Source organism: Adelges cooleyi, unplaced genomic scaffold, assembly GCF_023614345.1.
Source record: "Adelges cooleyi isolate 19-005CV unplaced genomic scaffold, UGA_ACOO_1.1 ACOO_flye_CR_arks_rails_tigmint_CR_PRNA_21, whole genome shotgun sequence".
Classification (NCBI taxonomy): Eukaryota; Metazoa; Arthropoda; class Insecta; order Hemiptera; family Adelgidae; genus Adelges; species Adelges cooleyi.
Window position 1 is genome coordinate 13,081,348 of NW_026095871.1, and position 17,917 is coordinate 13,099,264.

Consider the following 17,917-nt stretch of genomic DNA (forward strand, 5'->3'; position numbering starts at 1 on the left):
ATCAACTACCGTTCTTAAATGTTCTAAGTCTAAGTAACTTTAAAGGCAGTTTTCCAAAATTGCAATTAAATTAATAGAACTCGAGTGTCTTTAAAGTGCTATGAGTATATAGCACTACTATGTTGTAAACTATTAGTACCAATTTATAAAACTTCAAAAACTTGTCTACTTCATATATTTTTTTAATTAGGTACAAGAATTATGTAACAATGCAGGGAAAATTTTATAAGGTTTTATAGCGTATAAAGCCTTAAATTGTTTAGTGATTTGTGTATTGGCCTTAAGCTGGATTCAAAACTAAATTTCTCGAATTTAAATAAAATAACTAATTCAATATATTTTAACGAATCTCTGGTTAGGTTATAAAAGATTACTAAAATATTTTTATATTTTTGGTTATCATATATTAACATGAACGTATGTCATTAATGTTGTTATGCCATTAGGACGAACTAGCGAAAACCACAGAGCATATAGATAAATTGAGAAGTACGATCGAATGGGGTGAAGAAACTTTGTTGGCGTGGAACGAGGACTTAGCTAAACGGACGTCGGAAGTGAACATCTTGGACACGTACAATTTGGAAGACAACAACCGGTTTAAAGTATTAGCGGTCGGTGTTTCCATTGTTCATAATATATTGTTTTTTTTTTTTTTACTTTATAGGAATTAGATTTTCGTAGACAGCACTTGCAGGGGTCGGTGATTGAGAGGGAAATCATTGTAGAGAAAGAAGTCAGCGATCTACTTCAAGTGGAAAGAGAATTTGAACAGACGTCTAAGCTCACTAGGCAGTCGCAAAAAGAAAGAGACCGTTTGCTCGAACAGTGGGAGAATTCTTCCAACTTTTTCAAGTCCCACAACGAAGAACTGCAGAATTCGGTACAGGTTAGTGCAAAAGAATGTAGCCATTTAGCTCTAACGAATGATTTCGAAAAATTATAATAAACCTAAAATGTACATCAGGAGATCAACAAGATTAAGGAAACTATCAGGGAGGTTTACGACAAGATGAGGGAAGACAAACGCGCGTACCAGAATTATTTAGAAGAAAATGAAGATATCCAGTGCGAACTGTCCGAAACTCATAAAGTCAACGACGAAATGAAATTAACGCTGATCAAGCAGCAAGAAGAAATCGAAAATTTGGCGTCTGAGGTGAAGCCCAATTTTGCATAAGCCACATCCGTGTTGGTGTCTAGTAATCGGACGAATGGTATCTTAACGTACTTTTAGGTTTCGATTGCACAAGGGAACGTCAACCATCAAAGTCACATGTTGGACGACGAGCGGGCAAAGCGCAGGCACATGGAAAGGAATGTGGCCAAGATGGGTGAGCAGATACAGCAAAAACGCCATGAAATATCAGATTTGGAAGAGAGCTTGAAAAAGACCAGAAGCCAGTCGATGACCACCGAGGAACGGTTGAACGAGTTAGAAAAGATATTCGATGTAATGGATATACTCATTGCGTTTTGTAATAATTATTGATTTGAGTTGTAGCCGGGATTGTTTGATTTTTTTTTCTACATTAGGCGCAAAAAGCTAAGGCTGACCAACTAATGTTGGACGGAGACAAACTGCAGACCGCATCGTTCCACGCGCACAACGAGATGAAACAATTGCAAAGCAAAGTCGATCTGATAAATCGTCAGTTAAGCCGAACTCAAAGCACACAATCCGTGTCTGACCGAGACGAATGGAAAATAAGACAGCTGATAATGGACAGGAAAGAAGTTGTGTATAATTTGGTGAGTCCATACGAAGAAGCATAGACGAACTATATATTAAATGTTAACTATTTTTATATTTTTTTTTAGAGTTTTCAATTGGAATTAATTTGTAATAAAGTAGCCGAAGCCCAAGGTAGCGTAGACCTGGAAGTAATGCATGAGCTCCAAGATCAACTGTATCGCCTCAACGAGGAGCTGAATCACGCCACGGACTACCGGAACCAATTGGATAAACAGCTTAAGGCGACAGACGTAATTATATTTCTGCAAAACTTTAGTAATAGAATAAACTATGTTTTACTGTTTTTTTCAGTGTGAGACACGACGCCTCGTCAAGGAGTTGGAAAGAGACACTACTGAACTTTCCGCGCTTCAGGAACGCAGGCAGCACATGACTAACCGCAACGAAGGAGGTCCGTAATGACATATTGCAATTACCCTTGTCCTTGGCAATATAGACTCAAAGCGAGAGTTATAACTACTTGTATTTTTGATAACAGGTGTCAAACAAATTAAATCGTTGAAGGAACAAAACCATCATCACCACATGGAAGAGTTGATGCTTAAGTTCAAGGTGGCCCAGATGAAAAAGTCTATGGATCACGAATGCGAGAAAATGCACTCATTGGCCAGACAACGAGAAGAGTTGACTGCGGTAAGCAGTTGTGTATTAAAGGCAGTAGCGGTCACCATACAGTCAAATGGGGGGTTCAGTCCGTGTAATTTAATAACAATGTTTCGGAACTCCTTGTAAACAATTATTCAAATTATTACATCTCTAGGGTCCGTTGCCTGGTTAGCACCACGTGAAGAGAGGGGCAAAACTCCACGTCGGTTAGATAAAGAAACACAAATAATTCGAAAAACTTCTCTCCTCAAAATATTGAATCATGGACATGTTTTTAACATAACGGGTCCGCATAACCGTGACTAAAATGTTGGTGAAATTGAGTCTAACACATAAAAGCATTAACATGTTTTTGGCAGTAATCTTACTAATAACCTCCATTAGTTATTCAGGGATTTCTCGATATTGATATCCTCTAGCAACTGAATCAGTTGATTTAGTTTATAGTTGTATTCAGTTTTAGTTTGGTCAGTCTTATCACTAATATCATAGTATCTGATACTCTTATCAATAATCACTTAACAGGGATTATTGATGTCCTCGTTCACCATCATATCCCATGGTGATTAGGCCCGACCCACGATCTTATAACCAGGTCTCGTAACTCCCTGTACGGAAGCGTAGATTTTTTGTTCCAATATGGCGGCCACAAAAGTACATTGATCAGCCGAAACGTTTTTAAAAAAAAAAATGTTTTTATTTTTGTGAGTAAAATGTCACTTTTGTGACCCCATACTGAAATAAAACGGTTACGCAGGGAGTTATGAGACCTGGCTATAATAAAGATGGTCTGACCTGACCACCATTTTATTCACGTGTCCTCTAAACCTTGTCACTTATGCTCTATCAGTGGTGCTTTTTCAGCAATTTTTTTTTAATCGAAAATATACACCTTTTTGCGGGTCTGGAAATTTGCGACACGCGTCTCAGACAAAGACGTACAGCCGAAAAACATTACCACATTGGTTGTACTTTGCGATTGTGTTGTGAGCTCAATCAATGGCTATTGTATAGGATGTGAACAAGAGGAAAGCCGAGGTGGCGGCTATCTTGGATCGGCTGAACGGCGAGAGAAAGATTTTATTGGAGGAAAAGTCGTCGGCTAAACGCCGGCTTGACATGGTCGCCCAGCAAATCGGTCAGAGACAAAAAAAGTATCAGATCTTGTTGGCGTCTATGGGCACGGACGGATCAACGTTCACCGTCGGCGAGTACAGGATCAGAGTGTCGCAAGAGAAACTGGAGCTTCAGGAATTGGGCGACCAGCTCGACAGTCGCGTTCAGAAACTCGAGGAAGAAATAAGAGCAATGGAGAACACGCTGCACGTGCTGAACGCAACCAACAGCTGTTACAAGGCCAGCCTGTCGTCCGCAAATCCGGAGAGTACGTATTTCTCTGCTGACTTTTCACGTTGCTGATAGGTATCTTAGTTCGTGCTTTACTGGTATCGTTTTTTTTTTTTTTTAATTTCCAAAAAATATTTACAGGTGTCGAGTACAAAGAGAAAATCCGTTTGGCGGAGATATGCGATAACGTCAACGACATGTGCCGACAAAAGAAGATAAACTTACGAGATATTAAAAGTCAAATACAAGTAAGACGCGCACATTTTATGAATTATTCCAATAACTCGAGCAAACCTTATCGGTTGACATCGGGCGAAAATATACCGACTGATTTACCAACCTCGCCGATTTAGATTACTGTAACATAATAATACAATACGTTTGTTTAGGACTTAGAAGTAAAATGTCAGGAGGCTAACGATGAGCTTGTGGCCGTTACTGCGATGCGGGGTAACAGGGTAATAGAACTGGAAAGAGTGCTAAAAGAGGTCGAGGGACAGAGGCTAAAACTAGAACGAGTGGACGGTCTGATCCGGTGCGAATTGAAAAAGTTAGAAAAAAAATGTGTCGAACCGGATAAGGGCAAAACTTTGGAACACATCAAGGTAAGCTGATTTATGCACGCGGTGGGGGTTAAAAAAATAAGATATTAGTAATACTACTAGAGATATTATCTATTATTGAAAAAAAATCCCAATAACACGAATATAATCCACCTTTAATGTTTATACTTTATAAAGATTATAGTTTATACAATAAGTCAAAGTCTGTCGCGATAAAGTAGTTGTCAAAACAAAAATACTTTTGTTGGCTGTATGACATAAGTATATGCCAGTCCGTTTTTATGTTTTAAAAAAATTGCTTTTTATGATTATATTAACACCAATATAAGTAACGTATACATATATTTAATATTTAGTATGATAGTATATTTAATGGTAATAAAACAGTTGGTAAAAAATTATAGTGATAAACTATGATATTATAATCAATGTTTAAGCCATACAACAAAATAATATTTCTAAAAGCTGCTCTGAATTAATATTGAAAATAAAATAAAATTCTGTTCAGTGGTATCTGCAAAAACCGCTTAATCCATACACAAGGTCAACCAAAGAACCTCCATACGATAGTTTAAGTATATTATGAATTATGATATACTTAATGGCTAATATATTTAAGATTAATCATATCGAGTGTCTTGTATTATTGACCTTTTGTATTTTTACTTCTAGTTATAGAACTTTACATTTTATGTCCAAGCAGAAAAACGCTGAACCCCTAACTAAAAAAGCGGATAAGATACCTACCGGTTTTTAGATGTTCATATTAGAATAATCGTTATTTACCTTTTTAGGAAGGGGGTTTCTTTTCAATAATACTAATAACTTGGTGAAATTGTTCGGCACACGACATTTATTTGCTTAAAAGCCGACCAAGTATCAATTACTTATTAATCATCAATTTTTATTTAATATAAATTACCTAAATTGATAAAAATCGATTCTTAGCAGTGACTGCATTACGTAAGTACTATCTAGGTAGTAAGAACTTGTTGGTCATTAAAAAGGGAATTATTGTTTTATTATTTTAAGTACGAGTATACAAAAAAAAAACATTGTGTGTATATTATTAATTATACAAACGATTGTTAGTTGTTTGTATACTTTAGTCGGTACACGTGGTAAGTAGATGTACTCGTGTTTAGTTCATTCGATTTTATAATAATAATAATTGTTTATAAAAATTAAATTAAGTTTTGATTAGCCAAACACGTGTGCTAATATAGTTTATACTTAAACGCATTTTTTTAATCGTCGTCGTCTAGTAAATCATTCTGTTAACTTAATAAATAAATTACAAAATAATACCTACATAATATATACTTGGTCAAATTCATTTGTTGCCTTGACACATTATTAACGAAACACTGTTGTTGGTCATATAAAATGTCAACTGAAATTTGAATTGATACTTTTATATTTTGTATATTATGTTTTATTAAAAAACCGTCATGATTGATTGCCTCATTTATCTTGAATTTAAATAATATAAGAGCCCCGAGCCCGGTTGGCAAGTTCAATACAACACGGTTATACTTAGGCAGTGATTAATTTAAAATATGTATTATCTAGTTAATGAAAAAAATAAAGCTTTCCCTCAAGAAGGTTAGGTATTGAAAAATTCGCCGCCCCTAAACAATGGCCGCTGCAAGAACGCGATTATTGTGTTTATTGGGAAATAACTTAAAACAGGCGCCCAGCTGTATCCGCTGCGTGGAATTTAATTTGAATTGTTTACCAAAAATCATAATTAAAGACAGTGTGGGAAACTTTTTCACAGTGAAATAATTATATATTATTATATGAATTCACTTGACTGCCGTCGATAATTGATTAAGTCGCTGTTGTTTTACAGAAAGACATCCACCTCAGGCAATTGAAAAAAGTGAACAAAATGGCTTTAGAACTATTAGCCGAAATGTCTGTACGACATATTGGACTCGAACCAACGGCCAGACAGTACTTGGCCGACAAGGACTTAACCCTGCCCACCGTGTCCGGTCTCCTGTTGTTGCCGTCTTCCTTAAAAATCAAATCCAGTTGCGGTTCTAGCGTCATGTCGTTGTCCAGCGGCGCGTCGACGAGGTAAAAAACAAAATTATTTATGTATAATATCTGAGATACGTACCGATCAATGATCATATATTTATAGAATTAGAAATATATATATATATGTACGTGTACTTGACCCACCCACAACCTCGATACGTGCAGTTTATATAAGACATTTCTTTCGAGAGAAATAAATCATATTATTTAATAATATAATAATTAAAATAAAGAAAAATAAATAAATCGTCGAAAAAAATAATTTGTAAAAAAAATGATCATGAGATTGTTTTCTGTTAGGTAGTATGGGCCATCCAAGTTGTCTCAAAGATCCCAAAATAGTGTCAAATGAATGGCTATAATAATTTGCAAGGCCACTTTTAGAATTTGCAGACAAGCTCCCTTTCTCCCGGAGCCATTTTTTCAAGATAAATTATCCCAACACTGTTTGCAAGTCCACTTAATATGGACAAATTTTGGTTTGAACTGAGCTGTATTCTTGCTATCCACAGATTAGCACCGAAGCTATTACACTTTTAGTTGTAATCTCCACTATAATAGGTTTATTTAAAGTGTTTATGTCAAGTAATGACTAAACAAAAAATCGTTGGTATTTAATTTAACTTTTAACGTGTAATTTAAAAGTGGTGTCACGCAGGATAGATACTCTAAACGTTTTTTTTTTTTTTTAATAAACGCTTTGATACGAATTTGTAGGTGGTATAAGTACTAAGTGTCGATAAAAATCATTGTATAGGCTAAAAATGTATATTTTGACAGTGACAATGAATTGACACTTATCACTTTCAGGGTTAATAAACCCTAACAATTAACATTGTGAATTATTATATGCTTGGGCATTAAAGGTTATTGCTTTTTAAACGGGGGGCGTCGATATTATATGCTTCACGAATCACGATGTTGTTCAATAATTGTCGTGTACAAATATCAATTACAGAATAGATGAAATCGGAAGAGACACTTGTAATGCAAACAATAAAGGTGGAAGTAATTTTGCTAGTCTACAATCCTTATCAATCAACTCTGGTTATACCGTGTTTGATCTAATCAGATACTTATTAACGTTAAGAACTTTATTACAATGTATGTATTTGCACTTTAATATGATTTCGTGTTTTCAAATTACAGTCAGTCGGACGACGACCGGAAGAGCAAGTGTTCTGTAGTCAACGTAGGCGGTGCCGGCGATTCGTTAAGCGGTCGTTGCCGGAAATCCGGTAAAGGTTATTGGTTCTGAAACGGATTGCGGTAAAACAAATTTTAACAGTTATAAAATCGAATGACTGGGCGAATTTACTGGGTTTTCGCCCGCAGACGCTTCGTTTGTAAACAGAAACCGCGCTAAAACTATGATAATAAAACGTGCCGTAGATCTTACATAACGGTTCCTTTGTTAATTAATTTGTGTATTATTTGTTCAGTACCTAATAAAGAGTCCTGTTGCTTCAAGCTCACGGGATATTTATGTATTGTTCATATTATTATTATTATTATTATTGATGATATACTAGTAACTAGGCAGCATTTTATAGCATCGCTAACGTCAAGATTAACCACGTTGAACCGTCATTTTGATACCAGATGTATACCAAATGGTTACAACACACGATACCGCCAGTATACCATATTCACAAACGTTACCGCAAAGTCGGAACTCAGAAGATATGCAATAGCTTTGTTCGTTTTGAAAAAAAAGTCTACACTTATAATTAGTAAAGTGTCTGGGTCAAGTTCACGATTAAAGATCTTTAATCGTGGTCAAGTTTAAGGGATGTGATCAGGTGTGGTATTTCAAAACAAACGTCTTTGGTGTAGATTAATCAACTGATAATTTATTTCTATTGATAGTAGAATAGATTATAAAAATTAGTTGATAAGAAAAGTGTACACTGATAGGTACAACACTTTTTCAAAAACAAACAGCGTATACTATTTAAAAACGAACGGTTTGGTGTACACTTTTTGTCAAAACGAAAAAACCTATTGTGTGGTTAGAAAACATGCTACGTGTATAATTTAATATGCATTTTTAAATGAGTGAATTCAGTTTTTAAATTAACCCAACTAAAAAGTTTAATAACCAAAGCAAACGCGTACGCCGCTTTCAGATAAATCATAAATCAATTGTTTATTATTTACACACGAAGCTTTTTATTGTGCTTAAACAAAAACAGCCGTAAATCTTGACAATCAAATTTTTGATGCAAAACCTTTTTCTTTACATCGATTGATATCATTAGTGATAAGACTGATGTATAAGTCAACTTATAGCGATAAGCGATTGTGTTTTTATTACACTTTCTAGTTGGATCGAGCCCATGAATTAAAATAGTACTGGTCAATGGTATTGGGTTATTTGCGGGATTTATTAACTGTAAAAAAAAATAAACAAAACGAATTTTTTTTTAATATTTGTTTTTTTTTAAATAATATTTTTTATATACCTTTACATAGTACATTATTACACAAATTCTAAACATTACATATCAATTACACAAAATTACACAGAGAACTAAAAATGTATATATTATATATATATAATAGAGTAATAATATGAGTATTTTTTTTTTTAATAATATATAATATAACAAATATTATAATATTTTTTTGTTTCTTTTCTTTTCATACTTAATTTATTAATAATTTCTTCGAGCGTATTGACTAAACAAATCAAATATGTCATAACTACAAAATATTCAAATGTCACTATACTGATATTAGAAAAAAATAAAATAAAAATAATTACCGCTTTAACATTTTAATGTACATATACAAATATATATGTTATATAATGTGCACATTTGTATACATATAAATATTTAAAGTACAAGTATGTTTCTTAAACACAATTTAAAATACCTATAAATGTGAGTATATCATTCTTAGTAATCAAGTTTTGTTATTATGTATTAATCAAATTCTAACTATTTTTCTAAAATTTAACAATTTTATTATAACAGTAATTGTTTTCCTTGTTTGTTAATTTACATAAAAATCTACGTAAAATGATGATCGTCACCGTGTTCAAAGCAAAAAATTATAAATACAGATAAAATGAAAAAAAAAAAAAAAAAATTAACAAATATATTTTTTTACAATCGGAAATACAATTCATACAAAAAATAATACAACTTCAATATAACATTATTCATATATAAATTATTTTTTTACATTTAATGCAATTAAATAAATGATCCAAATTTTACACTGTTGCAGTTTATTCAATAAAACATTAATTACACATCAGTCTTGCTATGAAATTTTAAGTTACTATTTTCTTTACAACACATTTTTGTCTTTCATTTTTATTTATTATTCATAAGGGGAAATCCGTACAAACTTTAATTTACATAGGAATATAACAATTATATTATATAATAATAATATAGAAGAAAATATAATAATAATAAAAATAATATCAAAGACTTTAGTCTCCGTTTACGCTTTGCAAGTGTTTGTGTACATTAAATTATTATTAAAATAATACAAATTATTTATGTTAATGTATTTAATGACATATTATTTTTTTTGTCCACGGTACAACGATAAAGTACCTAATAATTATAAAATGTATTAGTTAAAAAAAATCAAAAAAATTAAAATTAAAAATAAATCTAAAAAAATACATAAATCAAAATTAAATATAATAATTTTACGACTACTTTCTAGCATAAGAATAAAACGGGATTGGTTTTTGTTATATACTGATAATTCTTTTTTCCTGAATATTTGAACTCATATATTATATATATATAAATATGAATGATATAATTTATAAATATTATAACTAGTTATCGTCACCAATAATGTAGCATGTACATATATGAGAAAAATATGCGAGAAATACACATCTAAAATAGATATAAAACACAACTCGAACAACGTCCACGTAATCATAATAATTATATATTATATTATTAAATTTAAAACTATTCGATGTGTTTTAAAAAAAAAAAAACCTGAGAGTGCATTTTAAACAATCGTTAATCGTTATGTCTACCGACGTGAAAAGAATAAATGCAAAATTGGACATACGAGTGACATTTAAACGAGGATGTACTTGGTGGGTTTTGGAAAAATATATGTCTTATGATTGCGTATAACTTTTTGTCAATAAATGACCAATTTGTTGTTATCGGAACATTAAAGAACGAGTTTCTTGGCAAAGGAAATCTGTGTAGTGAAGAAACAAAATGAAAAATTGTTATTAAACGAGAACTAAAAAAAAAATTACACAAAATACTAAATATTAGCAGTCTTTTAAATTAATTGTGTTTTTTATTTTATTTATTAAACATGATTAATGGACAAATAAAGTACAAATTAAACAAATTATTTTTTCTAATTCGGTGGATACTAGCAATTAAGTGAAATCTATAAAATTATATTATTTATACAAATTGAATAATAATAATAAAAAAAAAAATAATAATAAAGAAGTTTTAAAAATCGAAAATTAAAAGATGTTTACAAATGATTTGTTAATTTATTATTTTTTTTTAAATAATATTATTATGTACATACATCAGGAACATAATATATTAACTTATGCGTCTATGAGAAACGACTTGGAGTTTTAAAATAAAAGTTTTAAAAAAAATGTATTATGAATGAAATGATACGTTTTGTAAAAAATAAAATAAAATAATAAACAAATAAAATTACATTGATTATATACATTTATCACCATTTATTTAATTTTATTTTCATGTATCACGGATATTGTAAAAAAAAAAAAAAAAATAATAATATAATAATAAAATAAAATAATTTAATAATTATAATTGTTACCAGTAACTGGTAGGATTTAATTAAGTTTATTACAGGTTTTCAATTATTTTTATACAACATAAACAAATAGTTTTTAAAAAGATAATTTTTTCTAATATGCAATTTTATACATCTATATATATAAATTATATGTATATAAATAAAAACAAGCGTTGTAGCAATAATTATGTGTACATTATATAATTTCTTTATACAGCGTATAAAAAAAAATGTTTACAGGAATGAATAACTTTTTAAATTTATATATTATGTGTACAGGCGCGGTATTTATATAGAAAAACGATACTTTCGACCTTTTCAAATTTTTATATTACAGAAAAACAAACAAAACTTTACTATCAAAATATCTAATTTAAACCCTGTTTAAAAATTAAGGAAAGCTATATTAAAAAAAAAAGAAAATATTACAAAATATTATACACAATCATTCAAGTGTTTGGTTAAAAAAAATGTATTTAATAAAAATTAAAAAAAAAAAAAAAAATTAGAACGTATGACTCGATTAGATTATCTTTATATTCATAATTTGTTTTGTACATTTGTTTAACACGAGGAGCCAACTATACATTAACACTGTATATAAGAATATTCGCAGAGGTCATTATAAACAATTGGATGCTAATTTATTTAATATTATTATTATTAATTTTTTACTCAATGTACATACCTTGTAAACGTCACCAATATTAGAACTTCGTTAAAAAAAAGTAGTCGTCTTTGCCAATAGAGTATTCATAAGTGTAATATTATAATATATATATTTAAGCCCCACACTTACAAGCTAAATTAGTTATTTTTTTTTTTGTTTCGTAACAAAATATAATTAAAAAAAATTATTTTTAGAAGACCAAGCCACATTTAATTGCCTAACTACACTGGATATATATATATATATTTTTTTTTTACTTATAACGCGCAAAATCAAGTTAACCCACTAACTTTGAATAATAATAACATAGTAGTAGCAATAGTAGTAGTAGTAGTAGTAATAATTTAAAAAGAAAAAAAGGAAAATTAGAACTTTAATTTGGATTCAAAATACTAAATTAAGGGATACAATAATTATTAGCAAAAAAAATATTACGTGTAGCGGAAAAAAATTATAGAATCGTTTTAGAGTACTCCGTTTGTGGGCGGTCCAATCGGTCCCAAATCGGACACGGCCACGGTTTGTTGGTTGCTCTTCATGAAGTACTTTTCCAGTTTCGAAATGATGTGCTTGCCGTAAGTATATTTGCGAAGAGACGCGAAATGAGGCCTGATCTTGTGCATCAACACTTTGCGCTGCGAAGATTCACAGACGTCCAACATTTTTTGTACCACATAGTTGGCGTACTGATCTTTCATCATAACGTGTAAAGCGCTAAACGTAAAAGGGCGGTTAAAATGATTAATGTTTCTACAAACACAAGCAATAGTTGTTTATAGAAGAGAAACTCACTTGTCGTTGAATGAGCAAACCTCTTCAATCAATATCGACCGTTCACTCCGTGTAGCGTGCGTAACACATTTCTCCACAACGTTAGACGCAAATTTGTGTTGTGACAACGTCAACACTTTACCACGGACGGAGCATATTAACTTAGATTTGTCCTCTTGTTTACCGTGTTCTGAGGAAAATTGAAAAATACAAAATAAAACAATCTGACCACCAACCAACACAATAATAGATACACACCTAGTACATGCTGAATGACGTAGTTCCCGTATTGGTCCTGAATCAATTGTTCGACGTGCTGATGCATTTCGTCGAGTATCGGCTGTGTCTGTTCGGGCGTACAGTGTTCCAGTATGCGTTGAATGACCCTGCAGCCGTACGGATGCGTCGATAAAGTGAGAACCTAGAGAAACAGACGAGACGACGACATTGTTGAAACTCGTGTACCCATCAAATTTTGCATAATACTGTCATACCTGTCCTTGAAAAGCGTTGATGATGAACTGCAATGAGTGGGGGTCGACACACTCGATACACTTTTGCACCACATGGTTGCCGTTCTGGTCCTTAACGCACTTGAGTACATGACCGTCCAGTTCCCTAACAATTTCTACTTGCTGCTCACCGCCGACGCTCTCCAAAGCCTTTTGAATCACCCTGCAGCCGTACATTTGTAACGCCAGTGGCAAAACATGTCCTCGCACCTGTGTAAGCATAACAGTGAACACATTAGGTTAGGTTAGGTTCGAAAGTATGACTGACTTACCTTTTGGGCCAATGTCGACTTTTGTTCCTGCGTGCCAAACTCGAAAAACTTCTGAATGACGTAGTTACCAAAAACGTCCGTCATCAGACTGTAGGCGGCCGCCAGTATTTCAGAAAACACCAGCTGCTTCTCCGGAGTGGACGCCCTCTCCAGCTTCTGCTGTATGAACCTGGAGCCGTGCTGATCTTGGGAGAACTCAACGATGTGGTTGGTCAAGTCTCGTAGTTGGAGACTGGGGTAACGATTGTTCCTGCCACAGTGCAGGAGAATCGGATCGATTATGATTAACCAAGCAAGAGCGCCGCAAGACTTTGGAAACTTTTTTTTTTTAGCTCTATTATTTATAATTTACCACAGTGAACTTTGCTTGTATATTATATTTGTCCCCTATTTATTTTGTGAAAAGTTAAGTTTTTAAGCCTGATTGATCAATCAAATAAATGTCATTGAATTTTTATTTCTATGTTTTATAAAATGGTAAGGAAATTATGTATGAATTTCAGTTTGAATGCATTGTCTAAAAGTAGATTTTTATGATCATTTTTTGCAGGCATATAAAAAACTAATTTTATTTTTATAACGTTTTTATTATTTTCTATACCTATTTATAGTCATTCGCTGTTATCACATAAAGTACCGAGGCCGTGTGTTTCCAGAGTAGCAAGCGGTAAGTAACAATAAGTTAATGTTTTGGAAACTAATCTACCTGAAGTCTTCAAGAAGACGGCTGCGACCGGACGGTTTCGAGTCTAGCGTGATGGATGATCCACCCAGCGATGAAGTGCTGCCCCTGACTCCCATTTTGTTAAACAAGGAACTGGTTGCGTTCGGGTTGGCCGCTGTGTTAAACATGGTCCCATTAGCAGCCAAACCTCCCATAGCATAATCTGTGTAAAATATTTTATATTGTTATTAATTATTATTAATGTAAATGTGCATTAGCACTAATGATATTTTTCCAATATTGACAAAGTTAAGTAACTTTATCGTTAAACCATTCATAATTTACATTATGCGAAAAATGCCAATGTCAATCTGACAAACACTTACCGCTAGCTCTGAATTTGGACATAGCTTCGGCGCCGGGAGCTGCGTTCATCAGGCCTCGGTTCGCGTTGTTGGCCGCTGTATTCATAAGTCCCATTTGTAGATTGGAAGCTGAGCCCATTGTCGGTGGAGGTGTTAGGGAACCAGAAGCCAGGCCGAGTGGACTTTGCGAAGCTGCACAAAACAAATATAAAAATTAACAAAACAACGATAACAACTTAGGTCAATGCAACATTAGTCACAAGGAGTACACAGAACATGTTATTGAGGGTAAATTTTGGTGGGGCTTGGGGCAGGGGCGTGTGAACCTTTCTCATCCAGTTAGACAGTTAGAGTCAGACAACAATGATACATAGTATTGACCAGCGGAAAAAATAACATTGTTGAAAAAACCGAATAGTCTTAAGCTTCAGGTTTTTTTACCTTTGAAAGACTTTCATAGTTAATAAATTTAATTTTTGAACATATAGACGAGATTTCCAATTGACAGCTTTTACCATATGACTTCCTCATTTAGATTTGTATAATTGGAGATCTCGGTAAATGAAAAACGAGCATTATATCCAAACGGCAACAAGAAAAATAAAATGTTTAACATTCTTTATTTGTTAAACTATTTATATTTTTCAACTTTGAATGCTATTCCAAAACAATTTTAAGAAAAAAACAAATAAGGAATTTATATATAATTCACTTTTTCCTTTCTTTGCCAACTAACACACAAAATGTTAAACATTTTTTTTTTTATTTAAATCATTTTATTGCCAATAATAAAACCAAACCTACGTCCTACACCGATAAAAACCAATTATGTTTATAAAAGGCGAGTGTGTATGCAAATTATATTTATTTAAAATATACAAATATTTAAAATAAATTGGTTATAAGATATTTATTTGGGTTTTCTTAGGTTCTCGAAAACTCGTATAATTAACTTGGAATTCCCTTTATTACTTCTTGGCTTAAATGTTTTTTTTTTTTTAAATATATACTCAAGTCTCAAAGTGACTTAGTCATAAGTAAACAAATAGCAATAGCATAAATGTTGTTTAAGACATTTTAGAAAAAATGAATCACAATTTCGAGCTGAAACTATAAAACCGTCTAAGCGTGGCAAATGTTTTTATCAGCAAGTGATAATGTTATCAACAACTAACACTACAACCCGTCTACTAATCACTTCCTTATCGTAGCTGGAATTTCTTCCTATCGATTACATATTGACGTATTGGTTCCACGAAGACTAGTTTCCTAATCTTCGTGGTCGATTTATTATAATCCTTACGTTGTAAGGCGACTGCATAGTTTAGGATTTATGAAAACGCAAAAAACAGATCAGGCCAGATATGTTCGTTTACCACGACAGTTATAGAAATCGAATTAAAGAGCTAGAACCGGACCTAACCTATAACAACCTACCAGTCTCTCCGATAGTTAAATTATGTAAAACACGTGTACACCCAAAACGAGTGTATATTTGATAAAAATGACGACAGCACAAAGCTTGTATTTCCAGTTTCCGCCACTTGTCCCTCCCCCACAAATAATGAACACACACGTTGTATGTGTCCAAAAAAAAAAAAAAAAACAACACAGTCTTATGTCCTCCTACTTACCCAGCGCTCCGTACTGAGGCCACTTGGGACGGGCGTAGTCCATGGACGGCGAAAAAGCGGACGTGTTGCGGTCAAAGGAATCGCGTCGGCCGGCGTTACCGGAACCGAGACCCAGACTGGCGTTAACATCGTGCATGCCTGTCGGAGAAGAGCAAAGCAAAAAAAAAAAAAACACCATAGGTTAATCGATATTCAATCAAGAAGTAAAATATCATTAGGATTTATTATTATCACTAAGTCGTTAATACAACACTAGACGACTAAAGCGCGGCGGCCGACAACGAACGAAACCCCAAACACGAATAATTATTTACAACGCGCCACGACCCACCTAATTACTAACAGCACGTTCGTGTCCTACGGTCTATACAAGAGGCTACTACTTGAAATAAATTATAATACTCGATTATCACTGTACAACAAAAATATTGGACATATCTTTGGAACAAAAAAAAAAAAAAAAACAATTTGTTTAGTACTATAGTACTAGCTTTGATAGTAGTCGAAGACCGGTACTATATAAAAAAAAAAAAAAGACGTTTTTTATAAAAAAAAACCTTTGACAAGATCTGGATTCAACGAGCAAGGAAGCCCAATAACACAGTGTTGTATTCATGTTCCGAACTAGTGTTGTTGTACAGCGTTTTCGAAAGACAACAACAGACACGTTTTAAAAAGACTAAAATCAAGCTACTGTTATACGCCGAGTGTCACAGACTACTACTACTAATCATCAACATTTTCTCACTAACCGATCACAGGCGCATACTTGGGGCACTACGGGCAGGCGTTAAGAGGGGGCGTTTTCGAGAAGGTCTAAGAGCGCCCCCCCCTTGGAATTTTTTTCTCCGATAACTAAATAATATTATATTATTTATGAAGTCGGTTTATAAAAGAAAAAAAAAAAAAGTAAAGTAATTTGATTTGAACTATTCTTCCGTACAATGCCCGAATGCAATAATTTTACAAGGTAGGCCCCAAGGAGAGAACACCGCGTTGTGTATCCCGTTTTATACTATTCGTCTCCGAGTTTCGAAAACTACTATTTGACCGATACGTACATATTATGTATCGTTATGATAAATCGTCGTGCCCGGGACTTGGATACAGCAGCAGCAGACGTGTCGGCGGTACTCAAGAAAAGCGGGCGGGAAGAAGACCGAACGACGGGCAGCCGAGCGTGGTTTAAAGTTAATGCACATTCGTCTTGACTGCGCGCGCTCTGCTGTCACAATATTTCCGTTTAATTAACCCTTACTTTCCTCTCATTCAACCCCTCTCCGTTCCTTCCTGAATGCGTTGCCACGTTCAACCAAATTTGAATTACCCGGCGACGACAGAGAAGGGGGGGGGGCGATGGTTGTGGTGTCGAACATGCGAGCGGAATAACAATTAATTTATTACAGGCCGCCGCCGCCGCGATGGTGATCGTGCAAACTTTTTGAATGATCGAGAAAAAAAAAACACCGAAGCCGAAATAGGAGAAACAAACAAAGAGAAAACTCAATTATAATAAATAATACAAATTAAAAAAAAAAAAAATTCTCGAAGAGCAATGCGCCGCGGCGATGCTGCAACGAATCTGCGCCCGATTGGCAGGGCCGACTCCTCGATTGAAGAAATACCCCCCCCCCCCCGTAAGTGCGGAATCCGAAAATGCCGGATTAAAATAAAAAGTACCGCGATCAAAGACCTACGCGCAAACCGTTAAATTCGCCAGAGCTCGGAAATGAGTTTTAGACAGAAAGAGAGAACATCATAAAATATAAGTTTTGAGTGAGAAAAATAAAAAAAAAAAAACAATAAAACGGCAAAAAACGTGCCTTTTGACTTGCATTCGAACAAAATGTTTTTAATAAAAGTTTATCGTAACACGTTCAAAAAAAAAAAAAATCACAAATCACAAAATTTCAACGC

At 33.4% G+C, this 17,917-nt stretch overlaps 2 protein-coding genes across 7 annotated transcripts in view; one reads left to right on the forward strand and one right to left on the reverse strand.

The window, feature by feature from the left end:
• Positions 1-7,743, forward strand: part of LOC126834617 (coiled-coil domain-containing protein 39-like) — a 36,710-nt gene extending 28,967 nt beyond the window's left edge. Inside the window, exons 5-17 of the mRNA XM_050566685.1 lie at positions 447-605; positions 668-889; positions 968-1,159; positions 1,238-1,453; positions 1,537-1,752; positions 1,822-1,986; positions 2,048-2,147; positions 2,235-2,389; positions 3,377-3,746; positions 3,851-3,957; positions 4,099-4,314; positions 6,128-6,357; positions 7,471-7,743. Of these exons, the coding sequence (XP_050422642.1) occupies positions 447-605; positions 668-889; positions 968-1,159; positions 1,238-1,453; positions 1,537-1,752; positions 1,822-1,986; positions 2,048-2,147; positions 2,235-2,389; positions 3,377-3,746; positions 3,851-3,957; positions 4,099-4,314; positions 6,128-6,357; positions 7,471-7,579 (2,457 nt within the window). The 3' untranslated portion in view covers positions 7,580-7,743. The remainder of the gene's footprint in view (positions 1-446; positions 606-667; positions 890-967; positions 1,160-1,237; positions 1,454-1,536; positions 1,753-1,821; positions 1,987-2,047; positions 2,148-2,234; positions 2,390-3,376; positions 3,747-3,850; positions 3,958-4,098; positions 4,315-6,127; positions 6,358-7,470) is intronic.
• A 4,394-nt stretch (positions 7,744-12,137) lies between these two features.
• The window catches only part of LOC126834616 (maternal protein pumilio-like), a 104,055-nt gene continuing 98,275 nt past the window's right edge, over positions 12,138-17,917 (reverse strand). For 4 of the 6 annotated variants that reach the window (XM_050566680.1, XM_050566679.1, XM_050566682.1 and 1 more), the window contains 8 exons: positions 16,001-16,138; positions 14,388-14,558; positions 14,044-14,224; positions 13,338-13,587; positions 13,048-13,275; positions 12,812-12,974; positions 12,575-12,743; positions 12,138-12,496 (listed from right to left, as the gene is read on the reverse strand). In XM_050566680.1, coding sequence (XP_050422637.1) covers positions 12,247-12,496; positions 12,575-12,743; positions 12,812-12,974; positions 13,048-13,275; positions 13,338-13,587; positions 14,044-14,224; positions 14,388-14,558; positions 16,001-16,138 — 1,550 coding nt within the window. In that variant the 3' untranslated portion in view covers positions 12,138-12,246. The remainder of the gene's footprint in view (positions 12,497-12,574; positions 12,744-12,811; positions 12,975-13,047; positions 13,276-13,337; positions 13,588-14,043; positions 14,225-14,387; positions 14,559-16,000; positions 16,139-17,917) is intronic. The other 2 variants (XM_050566681.1, XM_050566683.1) reach the window with 2 other exon arrangements.